The 23,323-nt window shown below is 40.5% G+C and overlaps 1 protein-coding gene across 3 annotated transcripts; it reads right to left on the reverse strand.

The window, feature by feature from the left end:
• Window positions 1-1,068: 1,068 nt before the first annotated feature.
• On the reverse strand, window positions 1,069-21,957 carry arvcfa (ARVCF delta catenin family member a). Of its 3 annotated transcripts, none has more exons than XM_085358274.1 (16): window positions 21,937-21,957; window positions 13,772-13,948; window positions 12,538-13,145; window positions 10,724-11,202; window positions 10,468-10,651; window positions 10,251-10,368; window positions 8,499-8,664; window positions 7,689-7,706; window positions 7,491-7,562; window positions 6,550-6,677; window positions 5,073-5,223; window positions 4,795-4,987; window positions 4,414-4,525; window positions 3,996-4,083; window positions 2,842-2,921; window positions 1,069-1,161 (listed from the first exon to the last, which is right to left on the reverse strand). In XM_085358274.1, exons 1-16 carry the CDS (start codon window positions 21,955-21,957, stop codon window positions 1,069-1,071), a joined length of 2,688 nt encoding a protein of 895 aa, XP_085214400.1. The 3 variants fall into 3 exon arrangements, with proteins under 3 accessions (XP_085214400.1, XP_085214399.1, XP_085214398.1); XM_085358273.1 differs by having other exon boundaries at window positions 12,538-13,154; XM_085358272.1 differs by lacking the exon at window positions 21,937-21,957 and adding an exon at window positions 21,686-21,721 and having other exon boundaries at window positions 12,538-13,154.
• Between the last annotated feature and the right edge of the window lie 1,366 nt (window positions 21,958-23,323).

The raw sequence follows: 23,323 nt of genomic DNA on the forward strand, positions 1-23,323 counted from the left end.
CAAAGCAGACAATGAGCATTCAGTTTCGGCATGCTTGGTAAACAAATTAGTGTCATAGTGTGAATGCTTTCAGAAAGACGGCTTCAATAATCACTGTTTAAGCATTCGGGAAAAAAAATCTGTCTGACTAGTGGGAGGTGTTTAATCTAACAGGTGCACACTGATAAAACAGAACACGGCATAAACTTCAGTCTGGAAAATAAAAAGAAAAGCAGAAATGAGAACTTATGCACATAATTTATTTTCATTTTCATTCAACATCGCAATGCAAAAAGGAACACTGCAAAGCAGAGTTGTATTGAATGTAGGATCGCTTACTGGTCTTTGCTAATACACATAAATAACTTTTAATTAATAACATGAGTATTACAATAAACATTACAATATAAATGCCTAAATTTAGAATATTAACAGTCCTTTGTTACACATGTACAATCCCATTTTTCCTCTCATGAAACAAATGGAATAGAGACACAGAGATTGGCAAATAGCCATACAGTTTACTCAGATTAATCGAGAAAAACAAAATTCCAAGTATATTTTTGATGGTTAGGTCAGTGATAGCCTTAATCCTCCTACATGTCTCAAACACTTAACAAAAATAGTTCGGAAATGAACTTAGATCAGAATCTATTGTAACCCCAAAACCTACTGATGTGAACAACATCAAATCCACATTATTTTAGAATTGAATAGCTTGAGAAACAAGAAGTATACTGTAGCTAAGGAGTAAAATACAAATTGCACATGTCATATTCTTTGGAGTTATGATTCACCGCAGTTTGCATATTTGGGCTATTTCATATGTCATACTTAATCCCTCGTAAATTTCAGGAATCCAGTACACCTATAGCATCCCAAAAAGCCATAAAATCTATCAGCAAATAAACAAGGATACATGTAGGCGTTTGGCACATCTTATTATTATTATGTAAACAAAGGAAATCATTTTTAAGTGGATCTGTTTGTTTCTCTGTACAAGAATGTTCAGGTGGCACGAGTCCAGGTATCCTCAGTGGAAAATGTCTCTGCAGGATTTGACTGGTTTGATTGGCCGTGCTGTTACGTTTACACCCAGGAGTCCAGTGGTGGAGGTTTGTTATCCATGAGGCCCACAGCAGGCCTGCCAGCTCTGATGAAGTGCTTTCTTTCACTTATCGCCTAGGCCGATTTGCATGAGAAAAACAAGCCACAAGAAAGAAATCCTTCAAAACAAAATTCTGTAACCAAGTTTCAATCTGCTAATCCTACATGCTGTAGCAGTTACTCTGTTAAATTACAGTAAAATGGCAGATATATTTGTCAGTTTTCAGCTGCAACCGTTTGTTTTGTTTTTTTCAGTGCACTGACTGCATAAAGCACCGTTCACACAAGTAGCCCAGCCCACAGCCCAGAAGGCTTCCAGGCATCACATGACAGAAAGTGCACACGAGAATGCAAATGTCTGGTGCTGAGATCTCAAACATTAGCACGTCTTTAACCTGTCAGCTACCTAATAATAAAAAATAATGTGATATTGGAGTGTGCCAATGTGCAATTACTGCAGACATATTTTATATTGTCACGTGGTCAGCCTCCTGAATGGTCTATGCAAACGGCCGATTGAGCACAAACAGCATTTCAAGGAGTATGAATGTCCATGAAGCTGTGTGTTACATGTGAGAAAGGACAACTATATAAACTATCCTGATGAGATTCTTCCTAAAATGTCCAAAGTGCATTTGTGAAAGTTTCTTACTGTAAAAGAAAAATGACTGCACTGTGCTCTGTTGAATACAAGATTTACTGTAAGGTGCTGTAAACTGGTTGGTTGTCATATATTGTTCCTACTGTAATCTCCATAAACAGTTTATCACAATAAAACTGACTGTGTGCACCTGACTCGAGTAACCTGAATTTATTTTCGTGTCTTTTTTCAAACTATGATGATATATCCTTCTCTTTTTCGCTTTATTAAACATTTCATCAGCTACCCTGAGAATGAGAGCAGGGCTCAAAGACATAACATTCGCATAACTGATTTAATAACTGATTAGTAACTACAGGACTCACATAGTTCTCAAAAAATGGAAAAACCGAACCTGCATCCAGAGCAAGGTTTTAATAATGCTTTTTTCTTTAAAGCATCAGAAAAGCATTAAATGAAAGCATTAAAATGAGTAGAACTTAAACATTTAGGCTTTGTGCACTGTTATCCTGTAAAGATGCACAGCCCAGTATCATTTAAAGCTCTTCTTCGGATGTTAGCTGCCTTTTGTTCTGTTCTCTGTCAGATAGATCAAACTTCAATAACGTTGATGTCGGGGCTCTGGGGTGGCCAATCCACGACTGATAGGGTGTCATTGTTGTTGTTTTTCTATGCACGTATGTGTTTTTACTGCGTTGCGAGTGTGTTGGCTAGATGAAACTGAAATTTCCAATTCAGAGTTGAGACTCCATAACTTCTGTTTCCACTGACTTTCAGGCAACTGTTTCTGTTTCCCCAACTACTTTTCTGTAGTTGGGAAATACTTCATTGTTTCCCTTCCTTAAGAAAAGCATCCTGACAGTTATCCTTCCATAGAGACCATTTCTGATGAAGGGCCAAATAAAAATCTTGTGAAAATGGTCAGGTACAAGGACTGGACTAGAAACGAGTGAGAAAGCAGCCAATGTCCAAAGAAAAACTATGAAGGCCCTTCGGAAAGCCCAGAGAACTATTGCTCAAGACCCCTGTGGCTCTTTGGAAGCAAAATATAATGAAATTAACAGGTTACTCAAGACTTCTGCACAATACTACATCTATTTAGCACCAGAAGGGTCCAAGCAAAGTCAGTGTTAAATGTTAAAAAGCCGGATTACCTGAAGAGTGTCTCTTTCCACAACAATGGGCGCCTTTCCATCTCCAATTCTATCATTTGGCTCCAAACTTGAATAAACATCTGCAAGAGAAAAATCCTATTATATCAATAGTATCATTTCTTGAAACTGATACTGATCAGCTTCGTTTTGCATCTCCAGTGACAGCTGTAGCGTTTAATCATTATGGTGCTGTGAGCATTACAATAACACCATCTATCCATTTTATTCCACTCCAGGGTCACTGAGGGGCTCGAGCCTCTCCCAGTAGTAACAAGGACAAGGCTATTACACAAACACTAGAATTTAACCTCACCTTAGACATTTTGGGAGCCACTAAAGTGAAGATAATTGCACACTTAGACATGATGATGTGATAATAAGAGTTTATGAGTAGCCTAAAAATCTATAACCATTAATCAGACACGTTTTCAGTCAGTGTGTGGCAGTCTTAATCTAAAAAATCCCATCTTAAATGCATAAATCTTCACTCAACAGGATTTTTTTACTAATAAGCAATTAAGATAAACTATATTCATGTCAATTTCTATGCATGTTATTCATTTATTTAGTATGTGTTTGGGGGGGGGGGGGGGGGGGGGGGGCACATACACGCTAAAAGGTGTGTAACTTTTACCTTACAAATTTGCTTTGTGCCATTTAAAACCAAAAAGCTCAGAGAAAAACATTTAAATGCAATCATTCACTGAGAAGATTGCCCAAAATCCTCCACCCTTCACCAACCCCTAAAGGATGTTTAAGTGGTGTTTATGTTTTGCAAAACAGCCCTGAGAGAGAAGAGAGTAAACCTGTTTAAGGGGAAGCTAGAGGTCGCTCTTGACGTGGGAAAGTGGGTGTCCTTCTGAAATCAAATGTGACTGGTGATGCATGAGCCTGTCCTGCCTCCAGGAGAGACTGTTCAGGCTAATAAGCCGAGTCTGTGCACTGATAACCTTGGCGGCACATCACTGGTTTGGGGGCAGTGTTTAAGAAGAATGTAGTCCAGGACTGCGAATGTTATGTCTTTGTCCGTGACATGAGAAGAACCTCAGTGTGTTTGACAGCTTTTTTACTCCCAGAGCTAGAGGACACTTTTCTCATTTAGATGATGATTTAATAAAAATTCACTGAAGGAATGCACGCTGCAATTTTCTGACCTTGAGTTTTGTCCATGAGAGGCAAAGTGATGTCATCACTTCCTTGCTTTCCGCTCTTGGGTTTTTTTGGCATTCCGGTAGTTGTGGGCTTTGAAAGACGACAAACGTAACATTACTGGATGACAGATGGTTTGCTTTTTGTGATGTTCTAATTTTATAAAGTGGCACGACACTGAAATCCTCTGCTAAGTGGCTTAAAGCTTTCTATAAACACTGCTTTTCTGCATATAAATCAAGGCCAAAAATACACTCTCAACCTTTCTTTCTTTCCTTTTTTTCCACACAGATCTTCTTGTTTCTTCCTTATAACTATTTGGCAGCATGCATTGCCATGTGTAAAAAGGTCTGAATGATCATGCTTGTGTTAAAATCAATCTTTTCTTGAAGTTTTAAATTGGCACAAAATCAACACAGATACCTTAAAGTGGCTCTTGTTCCAGCCAGCTTTGTTCAGAGTGTTTCTCAAGTCCTTGTAGGCCCATATTGTCTGAAGCACATGGGAGGCTGCCTTTGTCTCCCGCGCTGATTGGCTGACAACGGATCATATTAGATATTGTATAAAAAAAGCAGAGGAAATCTCTAAGACAGTAACGTCTCAATGATTAAACTCTAAATGCACTGGAACACGGCGAGACGATGCACTGAGGCAGAAGTCTAAGAAGATATTACGGCCAATAAAACTACGATGATACTATCTTTTTTCTGTTTTATCTATAAAAATGTTAGTTGATCAGCCTTTTTTTATTATTTAAGCTTATATATTTAAAAATGTGTAGATGTATAAGATTCGGTTTTTAACCTTGACTTATTGATGGCCACCAGCTTCTGCACAGCATGACCCTGAATGAGCAGCCGCGCGTTCTCTGGGTTATCTGTGATGATCTCGTGAATCGTGTTCAGTATGGACACCACCGTATCCCCCTCGAGATTCTTCGCTGGATGCTGCTGCCCACACGGCAGATTACCGATGAGGTCCCTCAGAGCATAGTTCCCTGCAACCAGAGACAGACAAAGATGAAAATGTTAGCTCGGCTATGCGAATAGAGCCAAACGTATACAGGCGTTAGAAACCTGTACCTATTAAATCTTTGTTTCTTCTGTCCATAGCCAGGTTGCGAAGAGCAATGGCCACAGCTCGCACAGCTTTGTCCACGTCTGAGCGCAGGAGCTCGACCAGAATAGGCAGACCTTTCTCTTTTCTCACTGTCGCCCGGATATAGCTGGACCACTTCAGATGGAAACACAGAAATGAAAAATAGCAGAGGGAAGACGTCGTGGTTTTTGATTGTTTGGTCAGTCTTAATTCTTAGCCCTCATAAACATGAAGCAATATTTTCCAGTGAAATTCCACTGAAATATAAAAAATAAATGTTTGTTTATTCAAATAATGACTGAATAAGGAAAATATGCTTGGTATAAACTGAATGGGTTTAACCAGATTTTTAAGTGTATAAATTTTGAAACTGTAAGGTAGAATACAGCTTTGGCTGCTCCCTTCACAAGGGGGTCACCACAGTGGGTAGCTCCACATACATGATTTGGCAAATGTTTTACACTGGATGCCCTTCCTGAAGGGATTTGCATCTCCAGCTGGGATCAACATGGTTAGGCGAATGTGCCAACCACTACACTGGTAAAATCTAAAAATAAATACATAAATGAATAAGAAATCCAATTATGCACTTTTATCTGCTCTCTTTTGACATGATTAGCTGTAAAAAAAAAAAAAAAAAAAAAAAAAAAGTCATTTTATTTTTGGAGCGGCCTTCTTCTTAAATGGTAGTGACATTCATGGTGCACTATATGTTACAAAGCACATTAGTTAGAAGACCTATGGACCCACTTGGGGGGGGGGGGGGGGGACACAGCGGCAAAAGCTATTTTGGATGCCGATGACACGGTCAGACTAGAGAGTAAGCTGCGTAATGATGTCGCCTGAAAAAACAAAGCCAACCAGTCAAGAAAAGAAAGCTTCGCATATCCCCAAGGAAGGACTTGAAGAGGTTGTCTCTTTTGATTGTGATTGCTGCAGTGATTGGAATAGAGGGTAAATCGATCACTCCAGTTTAATTCACTTACGGTATTTCTTTAGGATAGAACTTTATTTTAAGCATCTTCTTCTCTTCTCCTAATACACGTGCATTTATTTAGTGACTTTGTAATCTTACTGACCACTCAAAGCATTTCAGACAGCAAGTCACGTTTGAAGCATTACAGTCACGCAGTACTTCATCTAACCCAGATCCACAGCACACAAATCAACCTAACATGCATGTCTTTGGAGCATGCACAATGGAGAGCAAACTCCACACAGAAAGGTTCCAGCTGGGATATGAACCAAGAGCTGTCTTGCTGCGAAGCGACAGTGCCAACCTCTTCAACACCCCTTTTTAAGGCTCTTCTTTAGCTATATTCTTTATAGCTTCTCTATAACAATAGAGAGTATAATCAAAGCAAGTGTCACATTAAAACTGCATTCATTTAAAGTTTAAACACTTCACAACAGCAACCAAGGTAGTTGTGCGTATAAGAGATAACTCTTCTATCTACTCACAGCCCAGTGTCCCGCAGCGAGGTTCTGCAGCGCTCCTGCAGCTGCCTCCAGGGTGTTGTGGTTGTGACTGCAGGTGAGAAGAGAGAGGTAAAGCCTCACCACCTCCGGCTGGTACAGCAGCTCCAACCCTTGAACACAAAGTCAGAGAAATATTACTCTAAAAAACAAAAAGAAGAAGAAGATCCCAAACCAGTTTGCAAATATATGTTTGTGTTCAAGACGTTTGTCTATGTAGGTCAGTTCAGGTCAGCAGGTTGGTAGGTCAGGGGCTAAATATATATTGTTTAATGGAAGAGTGTGGTAGAAAATTACTACTCCAGCTGACTCCCTACTGCAGAGACTTTTTTTTCTGTACTAAGCCAGGGGAGCGGAGGCTGCTGGATGCCTGACAAGTATAATAAAGCTGACCCTGAACCATAACATGCTTGTCATTCTGATTTGCATTCACAGACTGCAGCGTGGGAGGCATAAGCTGTTCTCTGATCTCTTTCCTAATGACAGCCAGATCCACATATACAGTATTCAAGCATACGGTACAATAGCGATTTCTGTTCTTTTCTCTTTTTTTTTTATCTTATACAATACCACATAAAGACATGTGGGTCATCCAGTGTTTTGAGCAAACGCCAGATAAAACGTTCAGTCTTTGAGTTGATGGGCTATTTTGTTTTAGTAATGAAATTTTCTACAAGTGGCACGGGTGCTGATGTGTGGCTTTGCATTTCAATGAATTCTCTTTGAGGCCATGCCAAAATCATGCTCGCACAGCAAATAATGTAACGCAGAAAGCAGGTACTGATGACTGATAATAATGATAGACAGTGGAAGTCCTTCTCAATACAGTTACCTTTCAGCTATTTACAGTAAGCCTGATGCAAAGGTACTCTACTTTTGTTGTATTTAAAGTGCAGTGTGAGGCTTATTACTGTATTATTGGATACCTTTCATTAGCTCTGTACATTTTGGCAAATCCAATGTACTGTATTTTCTGTCCATAAATCCATTTTTCCAACCTGCACATCACAGATACACACATGCACACAAACACCGGTTTTTAGTCAGAGATAATGTCAACAAATTGATCATGGTATCACAACATCACCGCTACGGAAAGATTCTGGAGGAATAAGCAGACTGACCTTGATTGAACCACTCTTCTGATTAATGTGATTTGAAGGGAAAGAAGAAAGAACAATGTCAGAACAATGTAATTATGCCGCAAAAACGGACACATCAGCAGAAAACACATGGCTCCTCCGTGTAGCGAGACACTGAGCAACTCATCAGGCTAATGTTTTGCTCACAGGGGTATTTGTCAGCTTTAGCATTGCTGAGAACCATAAAACTTTAAATCACTGTTAACTCAAACCCTAATGGTTCCCCATTAAGTTGTTTCCTTCTCCACAGAGTGCTGCAGCCTATTAATTCTCAGCAACATGTCTAATTTTTATTTAGGTATATAATGTTAAAAATAATGGTCCAGCCTTTGCTGTCCTTATTGTTGCATCAGTGGCATGGTGCAAAAATTGCATAACTGATGTAACAAAACATATCTAGGCGTTTTCCAATTTCTGAGCCTTGCATTCCAGCCAAAAAGTAAAATCTATTATCAGCTCCTCTGTCTGCAGGAATATGAAATATTCAGACTCTGAGAGGCATAAAGGGATAATAAAGAAATGTGAGGCCTAACAGCAAAAAAGGCAAAACGAACGATCTGGTCAGAGATTACAGCTGTAAAGTGTGAACAAACAAAATGTATCCCGCTGAATATTAGTACAGAAAATGTGTGCCAAGCACTGAAAAGGGAGGAAGAAGAGAATAAACATTTTGATAGTAAACTGTCCATCCCTCATAAAATTACTGCGGATATGTTTTAGACATTTTCACCTTGTATACAGCATATAGAGTCCTAGTTTTGAGTCACACATGCTATGATGTATCTTACCAACCTTTGGGTCTTTTTCCTGAAAAACAGTCCGTTTCATTTTTCTTTGGATGCCCGATGGATCTCATGAGATGATTTCCGTGGGGCTCCTGAAATCGCTCCACTCCGGGTATTTCTTTGTGAACGTGATAGGACAGGTTCCGAAGGATGCAGACGCAGTTCTCCACCGACTACGTGAAGAGCAGTGATGAAAGATTGCAGTTTAAAAAAGGATGTATAGAAAAATAATTCTTTAAATACCACATCAGAGACATTAGATTAGAGTCTCCTTATAAAAAGGAGAATTTTGAGAAAATCTCAAGAGCTTTGAAGAACCTCATCCATACCTAGATTTGATGACGTTTAATAACCGTCTGAATCTGGTGCTGTTTCCAATATTAACTTAAATTTGAGACTAAAGCAACTTGACTTTCAGTGGATTTTCTATTTCAAGTACTTTATAGTTAAAGTACTTCAATAAATATACTCACAAACCATCCCTAAACTCTAAAAGACAGAACATTTAAAAAAAATAAAATAAAAGCAGAACTTCCACTTAAACAGTAAGAGAGACTAAACACGGGTTTAATTAGAAAGACAGACACTAATAAAGCATTTTTTACCCCTAAACAATGAGCTCAAGTAATAAGCCAACATGACCGGGGTTTAAAGATTTTATGCTCCGGTCTCCCAATAGCAGGATCAGAGAAAAAAAAATCTGTGGCCTGGAGCAATACATCCCGATATACCCCATCCATCACCTGTCCACTGACACTGAAACGAACAAACTGAGAGCAACACAAACAGTTTTCCCTAAGTGGAATTTCTACAAACTGTTGTTTAGAGCAGCACTTGAAATCCCCCTTGTTAAGTTTTATGGGCATTTCATAAAGAGGGGTATTTATACCCATGGTGTACTTGTTGTGCTGTGCAGGTTCAAAATAACTCAAAATACTTTACTAACTGTAATAGTCAAGTAGTAGATAAATATTTTATAAATGAACACTATAGATAGCTATGTTTATTCTACTGCTAAAAGTCATGAAAAGTCGTTTTAAAAGGAAAAGGGCATAGAATTTAAAAGTCAAAATTATGCGGCTAAAACTGTACAAAGATTGGGAGAGCTGTGGAAAAAATAGTTCAATATTTAGTTACATTTCTTGGGTACATGGCTGAGACGTTTAGGTTCTGTGTCCAAATGGTGGAGTAAATGTGAAGTTTACCAAACTGGCCCAAGCACTGACAGGTCAGCTGGGTAAAATGAATTGCAACAATACTAAAGGCCATTTTAAATAAGTTTGGAGCATGACTCGTAGTGTTGAAGAGTTACTGAAGTTCATCTGTCGGGCACGTTTGTTGGGCATGTCCAGTACATCTTTTCATCCCAAGAGCGATACAAGCAATTAATCATTCCATCAAGTGACTCCCACAGACCTGTTTGGATTCACAATTATAAGTACCTCACTACTTTGTTAAAGGGTTGATAAACAGTGGTTGATAAAAATGTATATGACTGTATAGTAGAGGTGTAAGTAGCTATAGGGGTTATTAAGGTAAAAAACTATATGGTGTATAAACATGCAGTCAGTGATAATGTCACAAATATGCAGCTACACTGTTGTATATTAGGAGTCACCAGCATCACCAGTTATGATGTCACAATTTTAAGCATGGTTACATTTCTCTGCAGCTTTGAGAAATAATTGTCATCATTAGAAGCTACATTTAGATTTTTATTTATTCTTAAACTTGAAATAAGAGTAGTGACTGCAGCGACCTTATTGTCTGTGTCCTTGTTGACAACAGCTGACTGAAGGGCATGAAGGAGCGCAGCCACCAACCCCTCACACTCTCTCAGTCTCTGTCGAGCCTCGGCCCCATCTGAGCTGACGTTCCTGCAGAAACAACTTTGTTTGCAAAGCTGCACAAACTCCATCACAAGTGAGCTTTTACCGGCTGTTTGTCATATGTTCCACAACGGCCGGCAGGGTTACCTCAGACACCCAGAGGTGTTCTTGAAGACTGTGGTCCACTCGGCGCTCTGCAGTTTCGAGGGGTCTACTAAGTCTCTCTTCCAGCCTGAGTGTGGGATGATGATTTCATCAGTCAGTGTTTGAAGTCCGTGGTTGATTACCATCATCTTTAGTGGCTCGTGTGATGAGAGGTTCCACAGGGTGCCTGCAGTGATAGAATACAATTATGAATAAAGAATAAAGTTGAAGAAGTAGCTTTAAAAAAAATCAGCAATACCTGTCACTAACTCTTTGACCTCCATGCTGCTGGTCTTCCTCAACAGCCTAACTAAAGCTTGGATTCCATCACAGTTCTTGATGGCCATCTTATTATTGTGGTCTTTCCCGAAAGATATGTTGCGCAGTGCACCGCAGGCCTTGCGGTGGACTTCTGCCTTAGGATGGTCTAATAGTCCCACCAGAATTGGCACTCCATTCAGGTGGCGGACCTCTTGCTTTATTCGGTCATTCTCATAACACAGGTGCTGCAGATAGGCTGCTGCGTTGGACTTGACCGGGTCCATTGGGTGGCTGAGCATGGAGATCACCTCATGCAGGTTGGGATCTCTCCAACGCGGGTCTCTTCGGATACTGTCCAGGCTGACCATGCTGCTTCGTTTGTGGGGTAACTGCAGGGTCTGCGCTCGACACATGGCCTGAAAGAAAGGATTCAGGTTCCCCTCCAGCTGTGCCATGAAGGCGTCGTCGTAGCCACTTCTATAGAGACAGATTTACACACACACATTCATGTGTGTATCAGGATTGATAAAAAATACATCTCATTTATCAAGTCATCTGGAACATGTGTTTACTTCCTTGCTAAAAGTGGAGATTATTAATAAGCGTTTTTTTAGCTAGTACCAGTACCAAAATTAGCCAGTAGCTGCTTACCTCTTCCTCTGTAGCTTAATAAACAATGTGCCTAAATTTGCTTGTGCCTTTTGATTGTGTAGTGGTCACAAATTTAAAACTTTAGCTTTTTTTTTTTCACCTTTGAACAAAAGCCAGGTTATCTCTTTGCTCCTGCATACAGAATTTATGCTTAGCTATGCTAACAATCACATAGCTTCAGACTCATAGTACTGTATGTGAGGTGCCATCTTTCGTCTGCATATTCTCAACAAGAAAGTGAACCATTTCCCAAAAACTATCATATTCTTTAAAATTCAACAGCCTTAATTAAGCAGATTCACATTACAATCACTGTGTCTAATAGATTGAGCTTCAGTAAATTTACAAGTGTTGTATCTTTGGTAAACAGTTCTGTCTGTCTGCGCGAGCGAAGGAAAAGCTTCTGGCAGCCAATAACAGGTGAAACCTCCTTATTTATCAACTTTGCAGCAGGCTGCCATCACCGATTGATACCAGCTGCTACTTAACTGCTGTCCATCTGTCTTTCTATTATCCAGGCTGACTCGAGACTGGAGCAAAGACAGAATCTGGATGTTTGTGCAGGTAAATAATTTAGTATATAGTATTATCATTGATAAAAGATTAGATGTACATATTTAAAATGTTAGGTTGTGAGATTTATAATATTTTTTTCGGAAATTGTCAGGAATTTTTCTAGAAAACGTGTCAATAACCTTTTGCTTTAATCATGCTAGAAAAACTAATCAGTTGTAGTGTGGATATATGCTTGCTATGAATGTCAAAGGTCAACTGGCTTTTCAGATTAGCTTCAGTTTGTAGAGGCCATTTGTAAAAGGTGAACTCTTTACCAGAGACCTTCTTGATATTTCAATAAACCAAACTGCTCCTTCACCTCCGACTAGCCCCTCCTCAAAACACACACATAAATTGCCCTAAATAAACTCACTCCACACCAAACCCGCTCAACTGCTTCACTTAAGAATGTCCTGTTAAATCTTCACCTCTATAGTGTAGAGACTGACTGACAAACCAACACGAACATATTACAAATTACAAATTCTCCCCTCAAATTATCTACATAAGGACTGATCTGTATTTGTCCCCATCTGTAGGCCACAATGCAAAAATAGAAACACACTGTGGGATCCGTAACATGTCATCTAATGTATCATTACCTACCTGGTTCTCGAGGGCTCCCTGAGAAGCTCCATGGTGGTGATTGGCCTAAACTGGTGGATTCCCCCCAGTGTTGGGTAATTTAGAGGTGGGTGGTTGGTCTTCATATCCACAGGGTTTTCTCCCCGTTCACTGTGGCCGTCCGGTTCTGGCTGGCTGCTCAGGCCTGCAGAGGCGTAGCTGTCTCTGAGGAAGGGTAAGGTGTAGTGAGCCCCTGACTGGAAGTTTTTGGCGGACCAGTAGCCATGGAGGTTAATTCGGGACAGGCTTCCATATCCTGCACATAAGTCACCACCGATACCTCTGTAGGCATCAGGTAGGGCGTACACTGCGCTCTGACTGTCTGGGTTAGCTGACTGAGGCTCAGAAGGCTGCACTATCAGCTGGGGTTGTGGGGGTGCCATGGTAGTGCTGATGGTTGTTGTGGTTGGTGTAACAGCCTCAGAGGGCTGAGTGCTTGTTTCAGGAGTAGGTTGTTCAGTGGTAGCGTCATCTCGAACCACTGATGGTGATGTGAGATCAGGTGAGGCTGATGTCTGCAGGTTCTCCTGCTGTATCTCTGTAGATTCTTGGGTCTCACTCGTGGCCTTTTCACCCTCTTGTTCCACAGCCTTGGACTCCTACAAAGATAGACGCGGCTGTTATCCCAGTCTTTTCAGAATCTGTGTTAATCTTCCCACTTTTCTCTCTTTCCTTTTAATCCCAGAAAACTGATGTTTACAGTGACATCGGGAGGTATTTGGTCTGGATGTACTGCAGTTGCACAAAATTGTTTCTGTTACCTGCAGTGTGTTAATCATTTTGTTTTTAACTCTACGGCATATCCCATTTCTTATAGTGATGATCAATCATCATCTTTTTAGCACATCCCTGGCTTAGTGAGCCTACAGTAAATAATGACTTCTTTGTTTCTGCCAAAGGATAATGAATTCCCCTTATTTGAAAATGAGTTCAGATTGGAATCCAGCAAAAGAAGTTGAGGCCCAGCCACTGTTTGGAAGCAGAGTCAATTGCTGGAAATTTAATTGTCTGGTGTAGTAAATTGATTTTTACTTTAACTCTTGGATTGTACAGTGTACGATAACTTATTGTCAAATTAAACTAACCATATTCAATTCAATGACCAATGATTAATACACCTTTTAAGTCTGTGGACTTGCCAATCAATCAAAATCTACATTAACAAGGTGCATTAAGTTACCAGGTGGTGGCAAAGTGTGACCTTAAAGTCATTAACCTCAGTGTCTGTCTGCTGTGGGGTGTCGGTTTCTGTGGAGCTTTCATTGGTCGAGGTCATCACAGAGGCAATGGAAGTGGGCGTGTCCAGTTCGTCACTGGCTGATGGGTTATCCAGAGCTCCTTCTTTGGCTTCCTGGGACAAAGACAGTGGAGGAGGCCCCTCTGCACTCTGCTCCTAAATAATTTAAAAAAAAAGAACCACGTAAAGCTTTGTCAGTGATCACATTAATGGTGTGTATTGTGTACAACCCGACCCAATCAATTAGTCAGCGTTACTAGGAAATGCATTGATTAATATGAAAAATGGGGGAAAAATACATAACATTATTCAGAAAAAGTAATTTAGAATAGGTTTTGTGAAACAGTTTGTCCAGCAGCACATGCAGCAGTGTATCAACACAGCTGAGCAGATGATGGTGGGGAGCCAGGCAGTGGCTGTTTTATCTAACTATAGCGCATTCTATCTTTATATATAGTTGTGGTCAAAAGCTTAAATACACTCATCATAGACAAATGTCATGCTAAAAAAACAAGAATTAAGTGCAGAAGTTTCTGTGGAATCCATAAAGGTTAAAATCATACATACTTGCCAATCAATCAAAAGTATGTACTACAGTGCAACTGTAGTACATCCAAACCAAATTGTCCTTAATAAGTTGCACTTCAACCAGATGCTTTTGGCAGCTAACGACAAGCTTCTGGGATCGTTCTAGGTGGATATTTGATCACTCTCTTCTTGGCAGAATTGTGTTAGAATTCATTTACAGTGGGGCAAAAAAGTATTTAGTCAGCCACCGATTGTGCAAGTTCCCCCACTTAAAATGATGACAGAGGTCAGTAATTTGCACCAGAGGTACACTTCAACTGTGAGAGACAGAATGTGAAAAAAAAATCCATGAATCCACATGGTAGGATTTGTAAAGAATTTATTCGTAAATCAGGGTGGAAAATAAGTATTTGGTCACCTCAAACAAGGAAAATCTCTGGCTCTCAGAGACCTGTAACGTCTTCTGTAAGAAGCTTTTCTGTCCCCCACCCGTTACCTGTATGAATGGCACCTGTTTGAACTCATCATCTGTATAAAAGACACCTGTCCACAGCCTCAAACAGTCAGACTCCAAACTCCGCCATGGCCAAGACCAAAGAGCTTTCGAAGGACACCAGGAAAAGTATTGTAGACCTGCACCAGACTGGGAAGAGTGAATCTACAATAGGCAAGCAGCTTGGTGTGAAAAAATCAACTGTGGGAGCAATCATCAGAAAATGGAAGACATACAAGACCACTGATAATCTCCCTCGATCTGGGGCTCCACGCAAGATCTCATCCCGTGGGGTCAAAATGATCATGAGAACGGTGAGCAAAGATCCCAGAACCACACGGGGGGACCTGGTGAATGACCTGCAGAGAGCTGGGACCAAAGTAACAAAGGTCACCATCAGTAACACACTACAACGGCAGGGAATCAAATCCCGCAGTGCCAGACGTGTTCCGCTGCTGAAGCCAGTGCATGTCCAGGCCCGTCTGAAGTTTGCCAGAGAGCACATGGATGATACAGCAGAGGATTGGGAGAATGTCATGTGGTCAGATGAAACCAAAGTAGAACTTCTTGGTATAAACTCAACTCGTCGTGTTTGGAGGAAGAAGAATACTGAGTTGCATCCCAAGAACACCATACCTACTGTGAAGCATGGGGGTGGAAACATCATGCTATGGGGCTGTTTTTCTGCCAAGGGGACAGGACGACTGATCCGTGTTAAGGACAGAATGAATGGGGCCATGTATCATGAGATTTTGAGCCAAAACCTCCTTCCATCAGTGAGAACTTTGAAGATGAAACGAGGCTGGGTCTTCCAACATGACAATGATCCAAAACACACCGCCCGGGCAACAAAGGAGTGGCTCCGTAAGAAGCATTTGAAAGTCCTGGAGTGGCCTAGCCAGTCTCCAGACCTCAACCCCATAGAAAATCTGTGGCGGGAGTTGAAAGTCCGTGTTGCTCGGCGACAGCCCCAAAACATCACTGCTCTCGAGAAGATCTGCATGGAGGAATGGGCCAAAATACCAGCTACTGTGTGTGCAAACCTGGTAAAGACCTATAGTAAACGTTTGACCTCTGTTATTGCCAACAAAGGTTATGTTACAAAGTATTGAGTTGTATTTTTGTTATTGACCAAATACTTATTTTCCACCCTAATTTACGAATAAATTCTTTACAAATCCTACCATGTGGATTCATGGATTTTTTTTTCACATTCTGTCTCTCACAGTTGAAGTGTACCTCTGGTGCAAATTACTGACCTCTGTCATCATTTTAGGTGGGGGAACTTGCACAATCGGTGGCTGACTAAATACTTTTTTGCCCCACTGTAAATTGTTTGGTCCAGCTTTCAAGCGTAGTCCATACATTTTTGTAGTTTCAAGTTAGGGTTTGAGTTTGTAATTCTTGGTCCTTTTTTAAGAATTTCCATATTTATGATTTGCTATGTTCTTGTAATGTTGTTTTGGATTATGTGCTGGAGTTTATAGTTTGTTTGTTTTTTTGGAAGGTTATATTTTGGTTCTTGAGTTCTAATTATCATGTCTTTCCTATGTCTTTTTGTCAGCTCTCCATCTTTAATCACTTGGTGTTTAGTACTTACTGTGGTTGGGTCCCTGGGCCTAGGACCCAGTGTTTTCAATGTTATCTTGTTTGTGCATTTCCTGTCTTATCTTTATATTGCTGTACCACCTGATTCTGTTCACCTGTGTCTTCTTTTTCTCATCTGTCTTCTCTCCCTAATTACCTTGTGTGTGTATATAAGCCCTCAGTTTTCCTTAGTTCCTTGTCGTGTCATACTGTTGTGTGTCCTCCACATCATTATTCCAATATCTGGACTCTAGCCATGTGAATTTCCTGCCTCAGCCCCAATAAAAGCTCCACTTTGTTTTAGTTAAGTCCTCGAAGTCTGCTTTCTCCACCTTCACACTCCTTATGACAGGTTGAGGTCAAGACTTTGACAAGGCTATTCCAGAGCTTTATGCTAACCTGCTCTATCTATTCCAAAGCCTGTTTTTTGGGAGGATCGTTTCCTGCTGGAACACCAAACTAAAGTGCTATTAGCTATCTAGCTGTTGGTTAAGGTGAAGTTGAAGAATTTGGAGATAGTCCTAGTCCACTGGGATCAAAACTGTCCAACAGTATAAGGCTCTCACCACCATGTTTGTCAGCTAGTATCGTGTTTTTAGGTTTGAAAGCTTCATCTGTACTCCTCCAAATATACGTCTTGTCAAATAGCTCATCCATTGTCTCTTGACCATAAAACTTCACTTGAGTCTTGGCTATTCCTGAACATCTAACCAATTTCCTTAGATGGGTCTTCTTCCAGACCTTGGGAAAGTGGTGACACATCCAAATGTTTTAAGTACAATTGTCTGCACTAACGATCTTGGAATAAGCAGTTTTTTAGAAATGGCTCCTTCCTAACTTGCATAAATCTCCAGTTTTTCATCTTAGATCTTCACTGAGTTCCTTGGGATTTCTCATTGTTCTGATTATTGGTCAGTCCAGTGAGAGCTATCAAACAAATCATTTTTATGCTGGCAAAGAGAAACTCACTCATGAAAATCATGATCACTAATGAGAATTTAATAAGCCCTGGCCTTGTCCATTTAAAAGACTTAGAACCTTGTGCACTTGTGCAGCCTATTCTTGTATTGTAAAGTGATTAAAGATATGTGCTGTCATTCCACCCTGGAAAAGGAACAACTTGAAGATATCATTTAACACCCCAAATTATCATGACACTCATGCCCATGACGACAGTGTGTAGACGTCTGACCAAAATTCAACCGTATGCATAAGAATATATAGGATATATTTACATATACATATTTGATAGTATATAATTAAATCCAACTGCCTAAAATTGAGAAATATATTGCTGTCCATGCTCTAATGTACATAATTCTTACAATACATTAAAAGGGACATTGCAATTTAGTAAACAACATTATGATAGCATACTGTGTCATTAAAGCAATTGCACATAATAAGGAAGCTGCACTTAATGTTGGGTTGTGAGCAGAGTCAGTGCTGAGAGCTCATCTCCTTTCAATTATCATGTAATTTATGTAATTCAAAACACAAACTGTGAATTCCTGATGAAAAATATACTCACTTTTTAAATTAGACTAATATAAATAATAATAATATAAGTCTGGAGGAAAAAAAACACAACAATCTCTCTGTGTATGAGCTTTTTTGTGAACTGTAATCTAATTGGGCAAAATGTCCACTGGGAAAACAATGACTCAAGCTGGTTCAGGGCAGTTCTGTCCATGATCATGCCCATCATGCACAAAAGAGAGAGAGAGAGAAAGTAAAAGAAACGTAGCGACATAATAAGGAACCCTAAAAGGAAGCCTTATATGCATACTAGAGTGCACAATACAGAATCAGTTGGCTTGTTTCTGCCATCTTGTAATCTAATCAAAAATATCTAGAATCCCTGGATATATGCATAATTGCTTTCTTACTTATGTGCACTGGAGTGTGCTTCCATTTGTTTTAGCCGTAATAGGCGATTCCTGAACTTTCACACTCAATTCCCGTTAAAATTGAGAAACTATTCCCCTTATTTAAACTGATAAAGTTATCAGCCAACTTTCTCGGCACTTGTGAAAACTTAAAACATTATGACTTCAGGGAGCTAAATTATCTTTCAATATTAAAAATATATATATTTGACAGTCATTTTACAAGGAAGCTTTCAAAGACTAAGCAAAGATAGAGTGCTGTGAAAAAGTATTTGCCCTTGATTTCTTAGTTTTTCGCATACTAGTCACACTCAAATGTTTCAGATCATCAGACTATTTTTATTATTAGACAAAGATAACCTGGGGAAACACAATCTAAAGAAACCAAAGAGCCGCTAGGAAACAAAGTCGTGACATCTATCAGTCTAGAAAGCGTTGCAAAGCCATTTCTAAGGCTTTGGGACTTCCCGAACCACCTAATCAAAGCCGTAATCAAAAAAATGGAAAAAACAAGTTATGAACTTTTCTAGGAGTGGCCAGCCTACCAAAATGACTCCAGGACAGCTCATCCAGGAGGTCACAGAAGAACCCAGAATAACATCTAGGCCTCGCTCACATTGGCTAAGTTCAGAGTTAACGATTCAGCAATAAGAAAGAGACTGAGGAAAAGTGGGATCCATGGAAGAGTTTCAAGGAGAAACCACTGCTGACCAAAAAGATCACAAAGGTTTGTCCCAAATTTTCCAAAAAACATCTTGATGATCCCCAAGACTGATTTGAAAATATTAAAAATAATATACAGTGATGGTCTAGGGCTGTGTTGGTGCTTCAGGATCTGGATAATATGCTATAATTGATGGACCCATGAATTTTTCTCTCTACCAGGAAATCCTGAAGGAGAATCACCAGCCATCAGTTCAAGAGCTTACTAAAGTTATTTTAGTCTAATGTTAATTAGACTAAATGTATTCTTAACTATTTTTTCTATGATATTCTGAATCTTGAAAGTGTGAGAAATATGCAGCAAATAAATAAATCAGAAAATGAGGAAGGGGGCAAAAAGCTTTTTTACAGCACTGTATATTTATTACTGCCCCATCTTCGGTGCTTGCAAACTGAAGTGGATGGGATAATGCTGAGTTCCCCAGAATTAAGTATGCATCAGATCAGCTCCACTGGCTGAAACATCATGCAGGTAATACTGGTTCCTCTGTGTTGTTAAAAACTGTATCTACCTTATTCACAATGTGTTAAGTAAGAATTTCTTGAAATGGCCCATTAGCAAAACTCTGAGCAGAGCGACACTGTAATGGCACTGTACGAGTCTCAGACAGTTAATTACTTAAAACAAATCGGTGAAACGTGGTTTAGCATCTCTGAGCCCTGAGCTGTGCTACTGCTCTGGTACAAAATGTGGATATTTCCATAATTTAATCTTGTTTATTTCAGGCAGAAGTTAAATTTCCTCTCCAATTTAACAAAACTGGTTTCATTAAGCAGAGTGGATTAATTATTGAACATCTTGGTCTGAGAAATAACTGGAGGAACTTTTTGACTGTAAACACATTTTCAGCTGACTTTAAACTTCACATTTATTTCAGTATGTGTCTGCAGAAATTTGATTAACGGCTCTGCTCATTGTAATAAATGGCTAATGTACATCCTTGAGTCTTCAAGACCCTCTGAGTGAAGAGTTAAAATTATACAGGCAATAATGAAAGCGCCCAATCAAAACAGTAGAGTACAATTAAAATCTTTTATAATGAAGAAAATCATTCAACTGCATCATCAGTGAACCATCCTCAACAAGTCCTCCGACTAATCGAAATCAATTTTCCCCGTGATCACTCAACGGCACATGCACAATATACTGAGATAAAACAAAATAAACTGTTAAATCTCCCCAAGCTTTCCTCTTTCTGAGGCTGCGGCATTAAACTGAACAAGAGGCGAGAACTAAAACCCACTGCATTAAATCAGGCTGCAGTGAGCAGCTAACTGAATGTGTGGAGAGGGCGAAAGAGAGCCTGATTCGCTTTCAAACACCTCATCTCACAAGAGCCCCTCATATCCATGTGCAAAATGTGTCAGTGGGGAGTGGAGATGAAAGGGTCACCCAGGAGAAACTGGCAGTGAGGGGATGATCCTAGCCTGAACACCTCTGGGGGAGGCTGATTGGATATTGTTAGGCAGCATTAAATGAAGGCCTGGCCAAAAGACAGAAGGGGTACTACTGTCCTCTACAGAAGGCTTGATTAAGGATTTGCAGGATGTTAATAGGCTGGACAGTGGCCTGTGTGCTGTCTCTGTCTGATTCAAGCTCCAGGGAAGGCCAGGCCCCTGTGAGTCAAAGCTCATTTAAATAACTCACTGCACCATCACTAAGTATGCTCGCAGAGCCAAATAGGTCAAGATGATGATTCTGAATCCGACTGAGATTTAAAGGGGGAAAAAACGAGTTATAGTATATAGATGTTAGGTGCAGTGGTGCAGGGACAGAATGACATGATTAGAATCTTGTTCCCATCAACTCTCAGAATCGAGGCCAGCAGCAGCACTCAGGGTTTTATTTTGGGAGGAAGAGGCTGATCTAATGCTGACTAAGTTCAGATTTTGGTGACCAGCTCAAGGGCATGACAGACACAAGCCATGATTCAATCTGGTCTCAGGTCTATTTCAAAAAAAGAACAACAGGCATTCTTAATTGCATTTACATGTGAGGGTCAAAGTCATTTAGGAGTGATCAAACTGAGGTATAAATTTGCTTAAACAGACAGCTTGTCTTTATCCGAACGGAGGATTGAAACAGTAATGCTGCCACGGGATAATAAAACATGACATCAGCCTGCTGATGTCAGAAGACATTAGTCACAACTTTGTCACAACTCATCTGCCCTCTACTATCTGTTGAATCAGTGATGCTTAAGCGCAAATGTGCAGAATAATTGCACTGAAATGGCAGACGCTTTAATAAACTCCTCTTATTTGTGGCCAGTTTCCTGCAGAAGGGCCATTATGCAATGCATCATGTTTAAGCTTGATGTAGCCACGCTTCTCTGTTTGAAAGAAATACTGATTCAAAATGACAATCCAGAGTGAAAAAAATGGGGAGAGGAAATTCTTCCTCAACATTTCCATCAGAAGCCAGATTTCACTCCTGATCACAGGCTGATCCTCAAATAGTTAAATGCTGCATGGTCAGATTTAATGTCTCACTGATACAGTACATCATGGCAATGCACTTAGCAGAGTGTGTGCAGCATCACTCCCCCCCCCCCCCCCCCACACCCCTCAAGAGGAACAACCTTTCCTCTTAATGCAATCAGATATGATCCTCCTCATGATATTGCCTACAACAACAAAAAAAAGCATGCATGTTCACACGAGCACACTCACAAACATGCGCACACTTGATGAAGACCTTAGCGTCATGTCCCCATGCACGCAAGGAGACCGCACCGACCAGCAGCGAGAGGTAAGGAGGTGAAGCTACTGATGCCTCTTTCATTCATCATGACAGAGGCAGAATGCAAAGCTGTGGATTGCTACAGTTTTCTCTCTGCAGGAAGAAAAAAAACTGATGGGCAAAAAAAAAAAAAAGAGGGAGGGTACAGAGCAAATAGAGCCATTCCACCACACACACTTACCTCTTTCACTTCAGCAGGCATTGCCAAACCTTTTCTGCTTCCCCACAAATGATGAACAAGATGCGTCCCCCAGTGAGACTTCTGTTTCTCTGCCTCTGCTGAATATTGCCTTGACTCTCTATCAGCATCTGAGGCAGTTCAGACATGAGCAGCCATCCTTCCTCCCTGCTTGCACTAACACACGTCTCTCTCTCCCTCTCTCCCTCCCGCTCTCCCTCTCTCTGCCTCTATTACTCTTTCTCTCACAAACACACACTAGACGCACCATGCACACATTTGCTCAACACAGACGTTCCCTCGCATGCGCTCTCTCTCTCACACACACACACACAAATGCACGCACACATGCTCTGAGCGAGAATGAACGCAGGGCTCTCTCTCATTACTGCACTCCTCCTCTGATCTGTACTGCAGTTAATGTGTGTGCTATTAGCGAGGTGCTGAATCAACTGTGTGATGCCGAGCTTAGGTAAGTGCAGAGCCCCGCAATCCCTGTGCTCTCCCCAATATTTTCTGCCAGCTCTGGTCCAAGGAAACACGTGTACACACATGCACTCACACTTACAAGTGTGTATTATGCACACACATGCAGCTACACACCATTCCCTGTGGGCTCACAAGCTGATGCAGCTGGAGCAGAGCAGCCCGCACTAGTTCAGTACTATGTCACCCATGTGCAGCATAACAAGGAACAAGGGGGATTTGAGCAGTGGAGGGATGGTAGCATGGCTAAACACTGCATGCAGCACTGGACAGAGGAACAGGCTCCGTGATTAGTGAACTAAAAGATTAGCTCAGAAAAGTGAAACAAACAAATCAAGCCCCTTTTCACAGCCTATCACTGTCTGCCAGCAAAGCCACCCCATTCTTTACCTGCTCAATTCATTATCATTTAGTTTATATGCCCCCCCCCCTCCCCCCCACAAAAAAAAAGAAAAAGCACACTAAAACAGCAGGTGAGGTAAATGCTGCACCTTTTTTAGGTGTCATCGCCATAAAATTTTGAGTTACTCATTGCAGATGTCCTTTGTGAATATCACAGCTGATCTGAGGCATAATCCACCACTCGACTAGATCATGATAAAGTCCTCTGTCTTACTTACTTTCTCAGATGAAAAAAAAAAAAGCAGTCCAGGACATCTTCCAATTTTCCACCAGACCACTTGTACTGAGACAGCAGTAATTCACATAAAAAATGATTTGCTATCATCCACAGACCAGTGCTCTCCAGCTGTCTGTCTTATTGAATTAAGAGAACCCCTCGCTATCATTGATCTTTCATATTGCATAGTCTTTCACAGTCTACAGCTTGTCCTTCTCTAATCTAACACATCTGCATCTTTGAAGTGTGTTTCTTTTAACAGTAAGGCAATCATCCTTGCCTCGT

Source organism: Diplotaxodon limnothrissa, linkage group LG7, assembly GCF_057381915.1.
Source record: "Diplotaxodon limnothrissa isolate DT_005_m linkage group LG7, D_limnothrissa_male_GT1.1, whole genome shotgun sequence".
Taxonomy (NCBI): domain Eukaryota; kingdom Metazoa; phylum Chordata; class Actinopteri; order Cichliformes; family Cichlidae; genus Diplotaxodon; species Diplotaxodon limnothrissa.

Bases quoted from the DNA above. Each gene is read 5' to 3' on its own strand.
- arvcfa (XM_085358272.1), bottom strand. From the start codon at position 21,721: ATGACGCTAAGGTCTTCATCAAGTGTGCGCATGTTT. The intron at 13,949-21,685 runs GTGAGTGTGCTC...TAAATTATTTAG, and splicing joins CATCAAGTGTGCGCATGTTT to GAGCAGAGTGCAGAGGGGCC. The intron at 6,678-7,490 runs GTATCCAATAAT...TTTGTGTTCAAG, and splicing joins ATGTACAGAGCTAATGAAAG to GGTTGGAGCTGCTGTACCAG.